The sequence below is a fragment of the Platalea leucorodia genome, assembly GCF_965183815.1.
Source record: "Platalea leucorodia genome assembly, chromosome: 3".
NCBI lineage: Eukaryota > Metazoa > Chordata > Aves > Pelecaniformes > Threskiornithidae > Platalea > Platalea leucorodia.
Window position 1 is genome coordinate 27,707,950 of NC_138825.1, and position 19,966 is coordinate 27,727,915.

The 19,966-nt window shown below is 44.5% G+C and overlaps 1 protein-coding gene across 1 annotated transcript; it reads right to left on the reverse strand.

The window, feature by feature from the left end:
• Positions 1 to 466: 466 nt before the first annotated feature.
• Positions 467 to 11,229, reverse strand: PRPH2 (peripherin 2; the record flags this gene model as incomplete). Its single annotated transcript, XM_082305999.1, has 3 exons — positions 467 to 703; positions 7,646 to 7,892; positions 10,649 to 11,229. The coding sequence occupies 3 exons, from the start codon at positions 11,227 to 11,229 to the stop codon at positions 467 to 469; spliced, it is 1,065 nt and encodes a 354-aa protein (XP_082162125.1).
• Positions 11,230 to 19,966: the final 8,737 nt, after the last annotated feature.

The following is a 19,966-nucleotide window of genomic DNA, read 5'->3' on the forward strand; positions in this document are numbered from 1 at the left end:
TGGAAATCCTTCTTCCTTTGACTTCTAACATGTTACTCTCCAGAAAACAGATCTGTTTGTCTTTAAAAGTTGAAGTACATAAATAATGCTGATAAAACAACCTGAGCAAAAATATTAACTTTTCAAATCCCGCTTTTAATTTCAAAATAAGATGGAATGGATCGCCGTGTGATGCCAGCAATTTTTTTTTTTTTTTTTAAAGTAACTATCCCTGATAAGGGAACATGTGAATATTGCAAGTCCTAATGGGGTCATTTCCCCCAGAAGTTATGAATATGGTGTACTCGCTTTGTGGATAAAGGTATTATCCCAAGGTGCACTATGTTGTATACTCCCATAATACCAAAAACAGCATGCGCAGAAATGTGTAGTCTGATGGTTGATAGATAGCCTTTAAAACTTAGATATTCACAAATATCAGGTTTTTTTATTCCTCTCTGATAAAAAGTCCACATCAATTAGAAGCTCAACTGACCGTTGTGATGGCTGGAGTCTTCCCACCTTCCTCTCCTTCGGCCCCTTCGGCATCTGCTTCCACCTGATTGAACTTACCAATCTTTTTCAAATGCTCCAGCATGGACTTCATAGTGTCCTTCAGGCTGTTCTCCAGGATCCAGCCTTCGCTTTCACATTCGGGGTCTTCAGGATTTGCGATGCTTTCCAGAGAGGTGTGCAGAAGACGCAAGCCAACCATCACTGACATCTGTGCCATGCAATGGAAAAAACAGAGAGCATCAGGCAAACCTTTATACCTTTGTCCACGTCTCCACCGTCCTCTGCTATCAGCAGCCCGGGCTGGTGGCATGAACAAAATGCCAAAAGCACCAAACAGATATAGCTTAAGGGCTGCGGGAATCCTCCAAAGGAGAGGAGATCCTGAGCAGCCTTCCCCTTGGATGGCCAGCGGGGCGGGGGGGAGCTGGCAGGAGGAAAATGTCTCTTCTCAAGTAGGAAAGGAGAAGGCGGAGGTCTGAAATCAGAGTGCGGTGACAGTGGATAAGCAGTGAGTGGATGCATCAACTTGGGAAGGACGTACATGCTGCCTGCTGTGAAACAGTGGCTTTCAGCGGCCATGTGCACAGGGGGGGCTTTCCACGGACCCCGTCGCAGGGTGGGCACCTCCTGAGCAATTTTAATGAAACCTCTGCTCCTGTGCACTAATGTATATAAAGCCGTTTATATGTGCAACAACGTGCTCTGCCACCATCAACTTAATTTTAACTCTCAATATTTTTACTTCATATTGACCTTAATACGTTTGGCAAGTACGTTGATCTGATCAAGGAGATATTCATGAATTGGCGTCTGTGCAGAACAGAGCAACATTAGGATTTGAGCCATCAGCTTGTCTGCTTCAAATTCTGGTTTTGTTTGTATGTAGGTATGTGCAAATAAGGAAGCCAAGGCAGATGGTGATCTGTATCTCTCACTGGTTCCATCTAAAACAAATTTCTATTCCTGATAAAATATTTACCAGTCCCAGCAGCCCTGACTGAGACTCTTTATATTGTACTATGCTGGTGTAACACCCTTGACACCTGCAACACCCCAAACCTGCCTCCAGAGAGAATGTTTTTAGCCAGTCTCCTGCCTTCTAACTTCATTGAGAACAATCTGACCTCTTATGGTGCTTATGAAGAAAAGTGATTGATCTGCAAAGTAGAGAAAGAAAGAAAGAAAAGGCAGTGCCCAGAAGAGCCAGCTTGATGAGGTGGTAGAGCAGGTGGTCAGGATAGGGAAGCAAAAGACTAGTTTAGTCTTTCATGTGCTAGGTAAAGCTAATATCAAGACCACTTACTGTTGTTAACGACCTCATAGTATTTGTTCTGTCAGGGAAATACAATGCCTCTGCTACCCTATCCAAATTCCCAAGGAAGTGATTACCTCTGGTTTTCGTAAACCCTAATGGTTAAAGAAGTCGGCATCCCTGTGTGTTGCTTACCTGGTGGCACAGCTGAGGCCCACGAAGAGCTGCCCCCGACCTGCAAGGTGCTGCTCTCTGTTGGGGCTTTTGAACTAGAGATGGAGCAAGCTTGCAAACCGTCATGCAGGATTACAGCATTGGGCAGCTGGGCAGATTTGAAGTTAGGATTCAGCGATGTAGCATGGTCAATTGCAAAATTCACATCTGGCTTTTGGACTCATGGGACTGCCCAAGCATGGGCTTCTGTGGACCATTCATTAGCCTATCATCTACCCTGGTCATCCTGCTTGTGTACGATCAGTGTCTCCAAACTCTTGGAAGACTAACGGGTAACCACTGGTTACCCTCAGAATTTTCAGATGTTGATGTTTCTTTGCCTTCACTCAAGACCAGAAAGCAAAAAACATTGGTCAAACAAGCAAGCTTCATCAAATGTTTCATATCCAAAAGCAAATTTTCATCCTGTTCAACAGAGGAGCATGTGACTTGCAGCACCTTGGTCCTCAAAGAAGTTTTAATGGCCTTGAATCTGGAAATAGTCTCATTTTGTTGTGGATCTACCCAGTACTATGATGACTTAAATCAGTTGAAACACTATCCTATAAAGGTTACAAGAAGCGACAAATCACATTACGCTAGTCTTGGGATTTAAAGCCCTTTACATCTTCCTTTCAATCTGAGCCCCAGTTTTGCTGCTATCAGTCACAGGACTAATAGCTTTCCTATTAATGGCTGTTGCAGGTAAAGATTAATAGGACTAGACACAAAAGATGGCCTCCATGTTGCTCTCTACTTGTGCTACCTCACTGTATGTCAGCAGGAGCTTTTTTTTGTGACTGACTTACTAAGTCCCACTATTTGATAGCAAAATTAGCCGTACTTACAGGCTTCCTGGATGGCTCTGTGTCATTAAATATGGTCGTGCTTTAAAAAAGGAAGGTGCCTGTGCAGAAGGGAGCAGCTGACCTGCCCTCAGATGAGATTCTGTGACAATTTCTCTCAGTTTAAGACCTCATTTTCTTAAAAATCTTGCTCGGAAAGATTTTGAGTCCTTGGGGTTGAGATTTGTTAAAAGCAATGCAAAATGTAAAGGCTCTCCTTGCCTCCTCTGACCTGAGCCTGCCTTCTCTGCTGGATGAGAAGAGTCCAGGAAGCTGAAGGCAACTATCATCTGGCAAATTAGTCTGTATCTCCTATATGATAGCATAAAGCCTTGGACTATCAGTTTTGCTGAAGTAATTTGTGTTGTAAATTATTTATCCAGACCCTTTAATGCAGGCAGCTTTCCAATAGCCCCATCTCTCCATATGCAAGTCCTGGTCAGGACACTTAGAGCTGCATGCAATACATAAATCATATTATCAGGAAAATTATGGAAGGCAGCTGGATGTGTCTGCTGCCTCAAAAATGTATGTTAATGCCTCAGCACGCTTCAGCTTTGTAGAGATACTTTGAGGGACCTAGACAGGCTAGAGAAAGGGACTGACAGGAGCCTCATGAAGTTCAACAAGCAGAAGTGCAAAGTCCTGCACCGGGGAAGGAGCAACCCCATGCACCAGTACAAGCTGGGCGGTGACCAGCTGAAAGCAGCTTGGCAGTAAAGGGCCCGGGGGTCTTGGTGGACACGAAGTTGAACGTGAGCCAGCAATGTGCCCTTGCGGCAAAGAAGGCTAATGGTATCCTGGGCTGCTTTAGACAAAGCATTGCTGGCAGGTCGAGGGAGGTGATCCTTCCTCTCTACTCAGCACTGGTGAGGCCACAGTTGCAGTGCTGTGTCCAGTTCTGGGCTCCCCAGTACAAGAGAAACATGGACATACTGGAGAGGGTCCAACGAAGGGCCACTGAGATGATGAAGGGGCTGGAGCACCTTTCCTATGATGAAAAGCTGAGAGAAGTGGGACTGCTCAGCCTGAAGAAGAGGAGGCTTAGGGCGATCTCATCAACGTGTACAAATACCTGAAGGGAGAGTACAAAGAAGATGGAGCCAGGCTCTTTCCGGTGGTGCCCAGTGACAGGACAAGAGGCCGTGGGCACAAACATAGGAGCTGCTGTTTGAACATCAGGAATCAGTTTTTCACTGTGAGGGTGACTGAGTGCTGGCACAGGTTGCCCAGAGAAGTGGTGGAGTCTCCCTCTTTGGAGGTATTCGAAAGCTGTCTGGACATGGTCTTGGGCAACCGGCTCCATGTGACCCTGCTTGAGCAGGAGGGGTTGGACTGAATGACCTCCAGAGTCCCTTCCAACCTCAACCAGTCTATGGCTCTGAGTTGTAGACCCGTGCTTAATCACAATCCAGCAGAGAAGGCCTGGGCATCAGGGTCCCACAGCTAGTCCAGTCTCACTGAGGGATGATTTCCCCTGCCCAAAGGACAAACTGTGATGAAACCTCTTGCCGTTTTACAGCAACTTTGAAGTGTTAGGAAGAACAAGGCCACAGTGTTTCTCTGGGGCTGGGCATGGCCAGGCTGGGCTGGTGCATCCCCCTGCACCACAGCATGCTCAGCCCCTCGCTCTGCGCTGGCAGAGCAAACTGTGCCTTTCTGCAGGGTCCCTGTTCCCCGGCTGCTTGTGGGCTGCTTTTGAAGGTTATCGGGAGTTCACTCCTAATGTTGAATGCATCGGAGAGGCTGCTCTCCAGCGCACGATGCGCAATGCACCTCCCGCTCGTGTCTCGTCACTCTCCTGGGTTCCCACCTCCTGCAGCTCAGCGCTGGGCTCCCTCTGAGGCACCACATGTGAGACGAATCTCAGGGTCTCAGCCATCGCAGTAGCTGTGACCTATCGAGAGCCACGTGTTTATACAGGTGAAGGATCTGGAGCATCTCGGGAACTGGCTGCTGCCCTCCCTTCCTTCTGAAATGCCCTATTCAGGGCACCCTTGAACCCCCCATTTCCTCTTCGCTGGCTGAGGCAGGTCAAGAAGACAGCCAGGCTTGCTCTGCTTGACCTTCTGCAGCGAAGCCCATCTGTTTGCCTGGGTTTAGCCTGAGGCGGCTTAGCTAGAGCAGGGTGTGATCTTTTTTTGTCACCCTCTTGACTGGTTGTCACTCCTGGGAAGCCTACAGCTTTTGCTAGTAAAAGCAGCATGTGGATAATAATATATTTCCAGAAAATATGACACACTGCATTTTTTTCAAATAGAAGTTTTAATACTTCAAAATAGGTTCATTCTTCCTTGCACCTGATATGGAAATGCTAAACCTAAATGGTCTTCCCTGAGGTCCCTACACCAATTTGGCACGTTACGTTTTTCTACAGCTCGAAGTCCCAGCTGCGATTAGTGTTTCCCTCCGCGCTCTGTCCCACTTCCCCCAGGTCAATACCAGCAGCCCAGCTGGAAGAGTCCGGCCCTGGCCCCCAGAAGGGCTTTGCTGGGAGGCGCCGTGGCCGTGCTGCTGGCTTGAGTTTACGGCGGCTCCAGGCGCGAAGCGAACCAGGGCGCTCCTGTGCTTTTGCGCTTTTCTGTAACTTCTCAGCAAGCCGGTCCAAGGGCAAACGAGAAGCGCTGAGCCAGCACGCTGACTCCCTGCCGGGTCGCACCCTGGCCTGTCCGAAATCTTACCTTGGCCAGCAGTCGGGACCTCTGCTGTGCTCCTGCTCGGTATAAAATTGTTTCCTACCCTGACTGCAATTTAAAGAAAGTGGTTCTATTTCAAGGGAGACTAAATGAATCTCTGCTTCCTGCCTTGCTTCCTCCCTTCAAAGTTTGCCTTAAAAGTGGAGGGAGTTTGAGACCCAAATCTGGACCCTTTATGGTACAATATCAGGCAAGTCATAAATATTCAGGAGGGCAAATTAATATAACCCAGGATTGTGATATTTCTTTAAAGCTTTGCCCTGAGAGTCCTCTGATTACCCGAGAAAAATCTCACCTTTTATTTTGAAAACGATGAAGAAAAAAAGAGAAGATCGTATTTCTCATTACGCCACAGATTGAAAATACTACCCAGGTGTACTTTGGAGAGTTAGAAATAAAATACTGTATTTTCATCTCTGCTATTAATGTTAACGTATCACTGTCATTAATCTCCTGCAAGTGAGCAGAGGTATGTTACGGGTTCCTAGTCGTGATTTTTCACAGCTGGCATTTAGTATTTCTGGGCATTTTTCCCTTGAGTTTTTGAATTTCCTTCTGATTTTCATATAGAGCTGAAATTCCCCTCTCTTCAAGAACTCATTTGAATCTGGGCTGAGACATGAGCTCCTCTTTCTTTTCTTACCAGAATAACAGTGCTACAAGGAGGTAGTACCTTTCTCAGCCATGCAGAGTAGTTGCTTTTAAAATAACACAACACGAAGTAACTTTATGATATTATTTTTCCAGTTCATAGATTATTTGGGTGGGTGTTTATTTTCTAAAAAGCATCTTCACTCCTGAAAGGGTGTTGCCCAGTGCTTGTATCAAAATATAATGCATCTTTTTTTAAGTTGCGTTGATCTAAGTTTTAAAAAAGCTGGCTTTTTTAAATAGGCAATGCCATTTACAGCAGCATTTCGGGGGTTAGAAAGGGTCTGCTGCACTCCGTGTCGCGGTGAGCTGCACCCTCCCCGTGTGCCATCCCGTCCTGCCCTGCCTCTGCATCCTGCACCTCACGCGCTGGCCCTCGTGCCACTGCCAGCCCACGCTCCCTGCGTATTAGCATTGATTAAACAACCCGGCTAGAAAATTGGCCATCTCCCAGAGGCAGAAGGACATGTGTTCCTTGCATCGAATGAACGGTATTTTAGCAGGAAAGCTGCACTTCAGGTTATGGTGCCCACATACACCTGCACTGGGCGGTATCTGCACCTATTTGCATATGCATGGTGGTTTTGGGAAGCAGAATAAAATAAAATTAATCCATCTGCTTCACCTAAACCACTTCTTGTGACCAAAACCATTGATGGAGCTGATGAAGGACCTTAAACCAAATGCTGCCCTGAAGCTGGACAATGTGCATGGCTCTAGGTTTTATTTTCATCAGCACATAAACCCCTTAATTGCACTTTCTGTCCCACAAATTACTGCCGTCTCTTTCTGATGCACTGCTTTGTGTTCTTTTCGTTCCCCACTAATGGCGACACACGTAAAATTAATGCATCTGCATAGCTGAGCCCTCGCATGCTCTTCCCTGCTCAGCACCCTGCATTTGGCAGAAAATCAGTCCCTTTTTCCCTCCTGCTGTCGGATGCTCGAGGCTCTGCCCCCTTGCTCTGAAGGGGGGGGCTGCAATCTAACACCCACCCTATGCTGCCCAGCTGTGTCTCCAGCCTGGGATCTTTCAGGCGTTACACAGATAGAATCATAGAATCCTTAAGGTTGGAAAAGACCCTTAAGATCATCGAGTCCAACTGTTAACCCAGCACTGCCAAGTCCACCACTAAACCATGTCCCTAAGCACCACATCTACCTGTCTTAAATACCTCCAGGGATGGGGACTCAACCACTTCCCTGGGCAGCCTGTTCCAGTGCCTGACTGCCCTTTCGGTGAAGAAGTTTTTCCTCATATCCAACCTAAACCTCCCCTGGCGCAGCTTGAGGCCATTTCCTCTCGTCCTATCGCTTGTTACTAGGGAGAAGAGACCGACCGTTCACTATTAGATGTTTTCTCAGCCAAAGAATGGCGGCGGATGATTTATTTTAAATAGATCTGACCTTTAACTCGAAAGTCCATGCTGAAAAATGCTCTGTCCCTCTGGAGCTGGTGCTTCAGAAAAGCGGGGCGGAGGGGAGAGGGTTACCTCAAAAAGCCAGACGAGGAGGACAACGGCACCCATAGAGCTCATCATGCTGCTGTAGTAATGCAGGAGGGCTTCACGGCAGCCACGACGCCAGAGGTTGAGCTCCTCCGTTTGGTAGTCGTAGCTGTAGTGAGCCGAGTTGTTGGTGACCTGGTACTGGATGCAGGGTCTCGGGGAGCTGGGGTTGCAGCAGCTGAAAGGGACGCCGTCCACCAAGTACCTTCCGTCCACGTTGCTTTTGATCCGACTGTGGGCAAGGGCAGAAGGGAGCATGAGTATACACACGCACACGTATAAAGACACACCAGAGCAAAATTGCACGAGAAAGGAAAGCAAAGGCAACCCAGATTTTCCACCGTGCCTCCTGGCCGTGCCATTTCTCCTCATCCCCTGTTTATATAGCAGTGTTTGTTCTGGGTGTTTTTCCTCTCTGAAATCCTTTTCTATGTCAAAGCTACACTGAATCTGTAATTAACTCTTCATGATGGAAACGCGCCCTCTCAGGTCACTTCTTCAAAGAAATTAATTTTTAAGAAAAGCAAATGGCAGAGAGAAATGTCAGGAGGGGTAGTCAGAAAAGAGTGATCACAGCATAGTTAGGGTGGAAAGGAGATGTTGGAGGCGATCTGAGCTTGGAAAAGGACCCACAACAGCCTTAGGACCCACCATATCCAGCTAGATCATTGATCCAGCAAACCTAATAGCTTCTCTTTGATGATGATAGCTCCAGGAAGGGGTTGTGCATTTGTTCTTGGCTTGGGAAGGTAGCCAGTAATTAAAACATGCAATGATGTGCTTCAGCAACAGGATGTTGAAAAATTTCTGAAGTCCTTGCAGGAGCTCCCCACCTATTATTCACTTGCGACTGTGGTTGCTCTCCATAAACACCCATTTAGTCTGGTGCCTTATGAGATATTTAGATGATAGATATTTAGAAGGCAAATAGTTCCACTGGCACTGCAAAAAAAGACTATAATAAGAGGACTGCAACTCTAACAAATGCCATTTTGCTTAGAAAATGACAGAATGGAGAGCCCCGGTGATCTAGAAAGGTGCAAAATTCTGAGAGGTGCTTGTAGCTTTCTATATGGATATTTTAAAGTTGTGTCATAGAGAGAGAAGTGATTGCAACAGCCTGGTGAAGCAAAATTCCACTTTGCAGTCATGACCTAAATATATTTAAATGCCAAATGCAGTTGAGGTTTTGTCTCTAGATGTAAAGTGTGCTCTGAGTTGGGTCTAATTCCCATTGATGTGTAAATGCTCCACCAGTTTCAGAGAGATTGGATCAGGCCTTCGCTCTACAAATAATATAAAAATCACATTGCGGAGGACGGACTCCCACCTTCCCTGGAATGAAGGAGAATTTTGCTATTGACTTCAAAGGGGCCAGAATATCCCACCAGGAATGTGAGCAGAGATTGTGCACCACCGCGTAGTTCAAGCTTTGAATTCGCTCATTAACATCCATTTGTGGATTTTTAATGCCCTATTTCCTGCCTCAGTAGAACAAAGAAATTGCCCTGAGTCTCAGTCCCAAACGAGACATCATTTATTAAGGACAACATAACCTTGTTTTCCCTTTGTGCTTTGCCCTTCCACTGCTGCTGGATTAAGTTACAGCTCGCAAATCTCCATATAATGCTGGCAAGGTGAACTTACTATGTTTCCAAGTAGTTAGTTATACCCACGGGCATACCTTCGCAATGCAAATACTCCCTTATTAAATGGCGAATGTATTTGTTATAACCCCGCAGTGCAATAGGTTAAGCCTGTAACAGTTTTCACTATAAAGTCCTAGTTCAGAATTGCAAAAACAACCAGACCACCCAACACGTCAAAACAATATGCAGAGAGACACACGAGTGAAATACCATTTACACAGTCAGGCAGGGATCCCAAGAGATACACAAAGCTTTTTGAAAACTACTTCAGACATTTTTAACATAGGCAGTATATTTAAAAGGCAGATTGCTTCCATTTCACAAGACCCTTTGTGTAACCACAGAGTATGAACGGTAATGAATGACATTCCCAAAGAAAGAACTCTGAATAACAATCTCTTCCCGCGATGCTTAATTTTTTAAAACATTGTGGGTATTTATTTTCAATGCTCATTTTTCTATTTCAAAAGTTCATTTGTTCTCATGTTTATTTTTTACTTGCGCTTATTGCGCCTAACCTGATTTTGAGATTACTGCCTCTTTGGGCACTGACATCAGAGCCATTAAAGTGTTTCTGGTCAACAACCTGTTCTGGCTTGTATAGAGGAAACTAGTGCTGTTTTCATGTGAGGTTTATAAAAATTAGGCACAAGTATATACAGTGAACATGTTTTTATACAGGAGAGAACATAAAATGCATTTGGCTACAAGGGACACTAGGAATGTCAGCGGGTGTCGATGGCTCAATAGTGTCACAGTGCTGAAGCAATCCATTGAGTGAATACAAAAATAAAACTCTAAATCTTAAGAATTTAAAACACATGAGTTAGTTATTGCTAAAGCATTACTGTTTCTGTTTGTTTCCATGAGACTGATTAATTGCCAATATCTAAAGTGGAGTTTTAAAAGTGGTGTCAGCAGTATATACCCAGGGATTTTTTTTTTTTATGAACTTAATAAGTCACATCATTGAAATCTGCTTTAGGAATAGTGAAGTTCTGATACTTTCCTGCTGATTTTGGGAGTAGGTATGCGTGGGGTAATAATGGGTTTATAAAAGGTAAAAGGCATTAAAAAATAATATTTTAAGTCTGTTTACATCACACTGTGTAAGAGTGAGATTTGTATTTTGGTGCTTTATATTATATGTTCTGGAAAACGTTAGAGGAATTTGTCAGGGGAAGAAGCAATCTAGCTGAACATTTGGGATGCTTATTAAGCAAGAGCAGAGAAAATACAAAACCCCCTCCAGACAGTGCCTGTTGTGATGTACATTTCTTTAATATAATACTGATCAAAGAACGATACTATGTGATACAAACCCCACAAAGTCACTTACTCTTTTACTTCTTTGGAGCTGAAGTCCAGATATCTGTTGCTGATCCACTGAATTTCAAACCAATCTTTGAAGCCGTTGTTCCCACAGCATTTGAACTCAATTTGGAGCATGTCGATGGTCTTCTTCATGAAGCATCTTCCGGGGGTGTCTGTGTCCCGGTAGAACTTCATGCCGTTCTTGAGCCCTTGGGCCAGCGTGCTCTCCAGAGAGCCCCGCATGAGAAAGCAAATCAGAGCAACGAAAAAAATGAGTATGTTAAAGAAGAAACATAGTGCCAGGTAAGGTTTCAGCAAAGGCTTCCACTTGGCAAATTTAGCGGGATCCAGAGAATCGTAACAAATTTTGCCAGCAAAACCATTGAAGGCGCAGGATAATATACCCATCAATATCAAAGAATTGGGCACAAAGTGGCTTTCAGAATTGTCCATCACTTCGCTTCGCTTCCGGAGCTCAATTTTGAGGAACAACCCCATGCTAAAAACAAGGATTCCAGCAAACACTGAAAACCAGTTCATGAGCCATAGTCCCTGCGCTAGTTTTACTCGTTTCTTCTGGTTGAATTTGACTTTCAGCAGTGCCATCTTCGTAATGTGAGATGTAGGAAGATTTCGCAACCTGGACCCCTCTTCTTGGCGTAAGCGACTCGAGGAAGAACCATTCAGGCGTTGGAAGAGACCCCGAACGGCACGGCGGGAAGCGAGCCACTGCACGGTCCTTCCATCTTAAGCTCCCCTGGTTAGGATTCAAGCAAGTAAAATATTCAAAGATCCAAATTAACAATTTCACATTAGTGAGAATAAAGGGTAATTAGCACCTACAACTATTTCTGGTGGTTCCTTCCAAGCAAAGGAGAAACAGTCTCAAGGTTTCGAATGATTTGATCTGGATCTGCAAGACGTCATTCTAATACCTTTAATCATTTGATCCAATTTGGAGAAATGTCTGTCAACAGATGAGTGGAAATAATCCCTCACTTTACTATTTAGTAGATTTGTGCTTTAGGCTGCTGGGCAGAATGTGAAAACCCAGAGATACAAAAAGATCTTTGTTGCCAGAAGAATATGGATCCTTTGAGGAAAAAGGAAGATGGCTCCAAGATTAAAAAAGGCTGCTTGAATACAAAAATATACTTCCCCTACGTGATCCTGATTTATTGATATCTACAGCCAAAACCACCTTTCTAGTCCTTATCCTTCTGTGTTGTCCCGAGATGACATCCCCTGGCTTATGTGTTCTGGAAGCAGATAAGCGGGTAGTTTACAGTGATCTAAAAAACCTAAGCTTGGCATTTTCTATTTACTTCCAGGGCTTGTACCATCTCCAGGCCTTGGCAGGAGGGAAGGAGAAAGGAAAAGTTCAGAGAAACTCAATAAATAAACCCCAGCCTGAAATCTAGAGACGCTTTTGTAAAAAGCGAGCTGACATGAGCAGCTTACTGGATAATCACGGGGCCAGGGAGGGAAGCAGGGCTGCCCAAGGAGACCCGCGAGCTTACACCAGGGAGGAATTTGACCCAGCGGCTGGGGAAGGACCCTTGGGCCGCTGTCACCAGCCAGTGCCTGGGATGCACTCCTGGGGTCCTCAGGGTCTGCCGAGGGACCTGCAGCCCGGCTCCACTTTCATGCGATAGCAGGCAGAAAAGGAGGGATGAAACCCCTCCTTCAGCAGTGGCCTTCCTCCTTATGCCGCACAGCCGCTTCAGGCAAGCATGGATGCTGGGCTTTTGCTCTTTCCAGTGCTTTAGGAGTTTTACTTGCTTTGAAATATCACCTCCTGCTCCCCCCCTGCCCCACAGAGGTTCAGAACTATTGGGAAAGTCCTGCACTGGCTCACCACCTGCCAGGGCAATGCAAAATTAACCTCGGGCAACCTCAAGCAATGCAAAATTAACCTGCAGGTGTGTGAGGGTGTGGGTGCCAACGCCACAGGTGAGAAAGGAGCAGCCCCAGGAGAGGGACCAGGAGGCTCTGCCCTGACCTGACCTGAGCCAACCTGGCCTGTTTGCTGCTGCCCGAGTGCCCTGGGGGCATCCTCTGGTGGCTGCCAGCGGCATGGTGCACCCGTCCGCCGGTGAAGGGACCTGCCCAGGAGGAAGGCAAGTGTGAAAAATAATAACAATAAATTTAAAAAAATGCACTGAAAAATAGCATTTTGGTGGTCTGTTGCTGTGTGGTACTGCAAATGCAGCTCAGTTACTGTTTGAGATCCCGGGATGCCGGGGGTCTCTTCAGTAAAGACAGAGGCTATCAAGCTGCTCCTTTTTCCTGCATGAAGTACAAGGTTTTTGTGGTGGACCTTTCCTGGCCCATCTGGGTGCTATTGCAGTGACCCGGAGAGCAGCTAGTAATGGGGATTTTCTTAAAGCAGGCCTGGTTGTTAGCATTGCTGCTGCCCTTGCAGGTGAAGGGTGAGTGTGTAAGAGGAAAGGAGGAAAGCAATTATCCATCAGGGGCTCTTCTCTGCTTGCCACAAAGTGGCTGAAAAGTGCTGTTTCTTGGGAGAGCCTGTTAAATATTTTTGTGCAAAAAGCCATAGCACTGAAATAACATCTCTCCTGGCTTCTCAGCAAAATATCCCATAACCATGCAGTGCATGTTACTACATTTCACTGACTCCTCCAGGGCTCAGCTAGGAAACACGAGACAGGTTGGAGGGTGTATTTATCTCACAGCCTGAAGTTAATTTTAGATAAATGAACTTGAAACTATTTCCTTTCTTGTCAGTGATAACAGAGTGAAACTCTAGTTAAAGTGAAAAAGAATTTTCTATCAGGTCTGTGGGTCTGAGGATATACAGTGAAATATGTTCTGCAGTGCAATTCATAGGACAAGAAATAGTAAACCTGCCCACAGCAGATGTAAGCCTGGTGCTGCTCCAGATATAGGGAAGTTTGTATTCAGGAGCACAGATGACAGTCTGAATACCCGCTACCTTAATAATTTAACATTCAGATGTCCATGATAAATCTGATGCAGCAAAACCATGTCGTTGTATACACTAGGGTGTTTCCTGTTAATTTAGGAATAAAAATAGTGAAATAGAACATGCAGCATATGCTTCAGGGCTCATTGATTCCTCCAAATTTACTCTGCTCCTTAAACAAAGGTAACAGGAGGGGTCCTAATAAATCACTCCTAAATAGTGTTTTCTGGGAGATGATCAGTGATTCACCTGATGCTCAGGAAGGGACACTCAGGTACTAATTACACTTTCAAGACTTCAGGTGGTACCTTTAAAGTCATTGCGGAGAGCAATCAACACAACCAAAACAACCCAGATTTGGAAATCTGCTGTTTATTTAAGTAGTTTCAATGGTTCAGTACCAGCTGCGGACTTCCAGTGGCAAAAACTATGCACCTATCTAGTTAACTCTGCTATACTCTGATGCTTCCTTCAAAAAAAAAAAAAAGAAGTTAATGCTTTTAAAAGTTGAGGGTTAATGCTTCCCGCTTATCCCAGACAGAGAGCTGACAAGCCCTGGGCGAGCTTCAGCACAAACTGATCAGCCGAGGGCTGTCTCAAGCAGAGCAACCTAAGGAAGAAAAAGGGTATGGGGAATCATCGAGAAGTGTTGTGGGGTATGGACAGTACAAAAAAGAAACCTGGTTTTGCCTGGCATCTGCTTTTCTTACAGATCTTTATCTTGGCTGGGATTCACCTTTAATTGGGCAGACTTACTACTGTGTTCTACTTTGAACAGAAAATATTGAAACTGATCCATAGCAAACAAAAGCTAATTGCAGCAAGGATGTTTGAGTTAATGGTCTCCTCAGAGGTTGCATGTTAGCTCAAATATATAATTCATATGCCATTTTGGAGAAAAAATGGTAGAATGAAATATTCATAGAATGGTTTGGGTTGGAAGGGACCTTAAAGGTCACCCGGTTCCAATCGCCCTGCCATGATCTGCTAGAACTCACCGTGAATGTGTTCAAAGTCAAAATACTGTTAAAAAATTATAATTTCTATGGATAACGATACAATACTGATACCTTTCCCAAAAGCTATGCCTGCTAACCTAAACATAACCCACAAACTTACCAGTTAATGCTAGGAGGGAGGGAAAAGTTGGTTTTAAAGCAAACGTTAAAAACATGGTATTTGCTATACAGTCTGCTGCCCAGTCCTGGACCAGCTATGATCCTTTTGTCTTCAGGAATATGACATATAAAAGGTGATTTCCCTTTATGTAGGTATATCCTATGTGCCTAAACTATGGAAGTGCTCTTAGTTGGTAATAAAAATAATTTCCTGGCCCAATCTTTCTTTCACGCTGCTCTGATATGAAACATGTGGCTTTCTTGGGTTCTTTTTTCTGTTCTTTCCTTAGAAGTGGTTAGGCTTCATAGCAAGGATGAAGGTGTCTGGTTTTACCTATGATGGGAAGTTATTGTGTAGAGATAAGAGGTTTGTTTATGCACTGTAGTTTATGGTTTGGCTTGCATTTGTAACTGTGGTGTGTACAGGGACACTCCTGAGGAACAACGTGATAAAATGGCTGCACTGCATCGTATGGTTACAGGTGGAGAAAACTCTGATTTATGACTCTCTCTTTTTCCCCACTTACGCACACAAGTAACTTGGTAGGCTACTGTGGTTGTGGCATGTGAGGTACCTGCAGGTCCTGAGGCTGGAAACAGAGGCAAGTTGCTAAATTCACTGCTGAGGCTGCTGCCTGCCCTGGGAAGGGCAATCTGATCCACTGGACCCCGTGGCTCCTCAACTACACCAGCACGTACTGTGGGGGTTTAAGCACGGTTTTGCTCTGGGTAGTTGCCAGCGTTTCAGCCATCCTTATCCACGGTATGGGTAATGTGTTCAGAAAACACATTTTTTCTTTGACCCCCGAGATGCTCATTATGAGTATTTATTTGTATTACTGTGGTGCCTAGGGTGTAGTGCTCACCGCTGAAAGAATAAGAGTTATAAATCAATGTTTGTACTTGCAGAAACAGGAAAGAAATCTGTTGGGAACTGAAAGAAGCTTACAAAAGGCTCACAATAGTCATTACTGCTGGAAAACATCTCAGCACAACAGATGGATCCTCAAGTAAGTCAGATAAATCAGATCACAATGTGAATGCTGAAATTCCACAAGTCGCACAGATTTTTTTTTTTTTTCTTGCTATTCATTTCTTTCCCTTTATATGATGAAATTGGCTTTTTAGTAGAGTACAGGCTATGAGCTCTCTCGTGCAGATCTGATTGCCGTAATAGGAATGCTGCATCGAAAGAAAGCCATAGCCACAAGAAGTGGGGGGAGCCTGATGGAAAGTAGGAGGTAAGGGGGCAGAGCTGAGCAGCAAAAGAATGATGCATAAAGGAGGTAAAGAAATGTGCTTGTCCGCATACAGTTCTCAAATCCAACAAGTGTGCCCTCGGATCCCACTCATATGCTGGGAGAAATCCACTTGAAAGACAGAAGTAGAATGTATATGAAGGGCGGGGGAAGGATTGTATCTATTCACAAAAACTCCTTCCACTGAAGAAATTCTAAGTATTTTGTAACACCTGAAGCAATTCCAGGTAAAGCCACTGAGATTTGATCTTTGTCTAAATATAGCTATTGCTTAAATAGAAAGAAACTTAAAAAAAAAAAATCCCTCAAAAATATACTGCATAACAGTACAAGAAATTGTCTTATGCATGCATTTCTTACCTGTTTTTTCACACAACAATTTTGCTAGAGCCGACACCAGAATCTATTCAAATGAAACAAGGCTGGATAAAGAGCGAATGCAAAAAGAGCTTCATTTTTCTTCCTGGTATTCAGAGAAGCAGGTGCAGACAGAGGGAAATGTCCGGACTCCAGCGGGAACCGAGGGGGTCGGCCCCTCTCGGGCCAGACCTCCAGGTGAGATGGTGGCCTCGCTGGCAGCAGCAGCAGCAAGGCGCTCAGCTGCTTCTCTGGCGGCAAGCTGTGGTCCGTGCTACCTCTCACAGCCTCCGCAAATGCTAACGCTCAAAGCTCTGTGTGGTGCTGAAGAATGGCCTCAGTTTTCTTCTGTGGGTTTGCTGTGGTGTATTTTTGCATCAAACTATTTTATTTCATTCACAGACACATATGAGCTTTAAAAAGTTGAGTAACAGCGCTGTGGTGAACTAAGGATGTTTCACTGGCTTTAAAGATTTCGGTAAGGCTGTCAGCTGGAGGAGGGCTGTCCAACCAGGCTGTCTTTCGAAAATGGTTAAACCAAGAGTTTGCTCTTGTGACTCCCTGTGCAAAATGGTTCCATACCTCAATGCTCTGCACTGTTTTTATAAACTTTCTTCCAGTTAGCCCTCTGTTCAGGACCAATTTGCATGTAGTTTATGGTGCTGATGTTTCTGTTATCCTTGTAACATCTTCACAACCATGTCCCTGGCAGGCATTTGTTTTTTGGCTCCTTCTGATGCCTAGCATTATTAATTTCTTTAGGGTATGTGTTTTTTTTTTTTTAAAGAAGTTCCTTGGTTATTTGGGTGACAATGAGGTGCAAACCAAAGCTAGAGTTCTTGAGGAGACTTTGCTTGTCTTGCGTTATGCAGCTTACGTGAATCGAGCCACCACGGGGGTCACACTGACAAACTGCTGCAGGAGGGGGCAAAGCGAGGCTGGTGGGGCTCTTAACCGGTCGGGGAATTACTGTCCCTGAACATGGTCATTCAACAGGCTCCTTTGAATAGTTTTCTCCCTTGCATCATGCTTTTAGTCCTCCATCTTGCTACTAGGCGAGGTAGCTTGAAACCAGCTTGTTTTCACAGCAGTCCTGACTGCTTCTGCCCTCCCTGAGGCACGACTATGAGCCTGATGTTACCTGCTACCCGCTCAGCCATGAAACCTTGCTCAGCTTGCACAAAGCCTCCTGAACAAAGCACCTCTTCCCCCATGGGTCTCTGGGGAAGGGGATTTTTGCAAGCTCTCCCTAGCAGGTTAGACACAAAGCAATCCTGGCTCCTGGCCCAGAAGCAGCTGCCAGGCGTTTTCTTCATGTCAGCATTGCTTATCGCTCCGAGGGAAGAAACCGAGCATGTGCTGCCCTCCTTTCTCCAAGCTGCGATTAGCAGAGAGACAAAGCGGCTCTGACCAGGCTGGCATCGCAAGTCTCCTTGACCCAGGAGAACAGTGGCAGCCTGGCACATCTCCTCAAACCAGCTGCGGCACGAACTCTGCCCAACCTTCCCTCTGAGTATTTCTCAGTGGCAAGCTTCAGAAGGAATTCAGGAGCCCGGCCACTTGCCGCTGGCAGCTCAGGGCATGGCATGACGCACTCCTTACTCTCTTTGAAGGGGGGTTGCTTCAGTGTGATGTATGAGGTGCTCCATCACCAGGTCATTTAGAGACAAAATAGCACAAAATTCCTCACTTGTCGAAACCAGACGCTCTCAGTGAACCTATTTCATCTCTTCCATACGTAAGATATGTTTTCAACCTCTTGAACAAACAGCTTAAGGCTTACCTGCAGCCAGGAAGCCATTTTTTCTGATGCCTTGTCAGTTGAGGCAAAAGGTAAAGAAATATGATGAAGTTACAAACACTGCGGACTAGACTTTTAGTCTCTCTGTGTTTAGGATTCACTCTGTAAGTAGTTCCAATGAAATAATCTAGACAACTCCATAGTCTAGACCTGCCAAAGTATCCCCAACATCTTATTTCCAAAACGTTGTGTCAACATAAAAAGAATTTTTTTTTCATCTAAGAAAATAGATGCTAAGAAATTAGTTTAAGAAATAGCTGAGAAATTTAAAATGCAGATTAATATACGTATAACTACCCTGTAAAACATTTTTTTATATATCTATACACACACACATACTTATACCTACCATGCTTTTAAATACTTTTGTAAAAATTTAACGAGTATATAATTCCCAGTACATCTGAGTTACCACTTTCCACTAGATTTGACTGGAAAATGGATTCTCAAATGAATGGCTCTACTTATGGAATATCAGCCAGTGTTTTCTCACTCGCGTGGCATTTTCCTTTTTTCCTCCCTGGCCGGGCCTGCGGAACGCTGGGGGTTACAGCACAGGCGAGCCACCGTCAGCTGTCTGCACTGCTGCTGTCAGGAGGAGTTGTTTCTTCTGGGGCACAGAGGCGACAGCCTGCTAGTGCTTATGCTAATTGTGACTCCCTTTGCCAGATGTATTTTTAATAAAAAAAATATTATCAATAGTGTTGTTAAAATAACTAATTAGATAGAAATGCTTAGGTGTTTTTCTTTCTTCCAGACCTGAAAAAGCTGCAATTTCTATACTGACAGAGCCTATGAATATGCTAGCAAACCTTTTCCAGTGCATAACTTGTGTTCACATACTACCTTACTATTAACATAACATACTTCTGTTTTAAAATAGTTTTGAATTTCTCCTAGGAAATTAACATTTTAAAAAGATGCGTGGAAACATGCAACTGTGTGTGTGTGTGTGTATATATGAAGGTACATATTTAGAACTATAAATCACATAAAAATTTGCCTGACCAAACTTTTTCAGACTTGTTCTCAGATTGAATTTTCTTGTGTCATGTCACGCTTGAGACCAAGATTCACTTACCTATTTTGTATTACAAAGGTAATGATAAATCTTTAAGGAAAAGTAATTGTCTGGAAAACCTTTATCGGTCTCTTCTAAAGTCATATTCCTGAAGAGTATTACCTGATAATTTTGGTTTGATAAAAGTTAAGTATTCTTGGGGGGGGGGTGTGTGTGATGACACACTAACATTGGGAACTAGGATGTCAATAACGGACCTCTGAAAAAGCTCACTAAGGAAGCATTTTCAGACTGAAAATGAAGTCTAAATTTCCTTGGTTCGACTCATGCTCTGTTTATTCAGGCAGGAGCGGGCATGCTATGGACCAACAGCTACCACAGAATACACTTCCATGCCAGTGTGAAGTGTGTTGAGAAGCGCGCATCTCCGATACCCGCTAAAGCCTAGCAGCGGTATCTCTGTTTCTAGGTTTGCCAGTGTCCATCACCATAGTAAGTAAACTTAAATGTTCATAGCTTTCGGCCAGCAGAACAAAGGCATTTCTCTAGTTTTTTACAGGCTGAAGAGCTTGCAATCCCAGGACTAGAGGATGTTAAGGGGACTGATTTGTCGCTATCAGCAGCGTATGGGGGGAAGAAAGATTAACTACAAAATCAGGTTCTCTACTAAGACGGATGTGTTAAAATTCAGATACTTGAGATCCTCATCTGATCGCACCCCTTTAACAACAGATACTAAAAATTAAGTACATTAAAGCAAGACTAAGGGTGTTTTCTTTAAATCATTTTATGATGCTGTCAATGCAAAGAAGAATCATTAGTAGAGGGACAACTGAAACA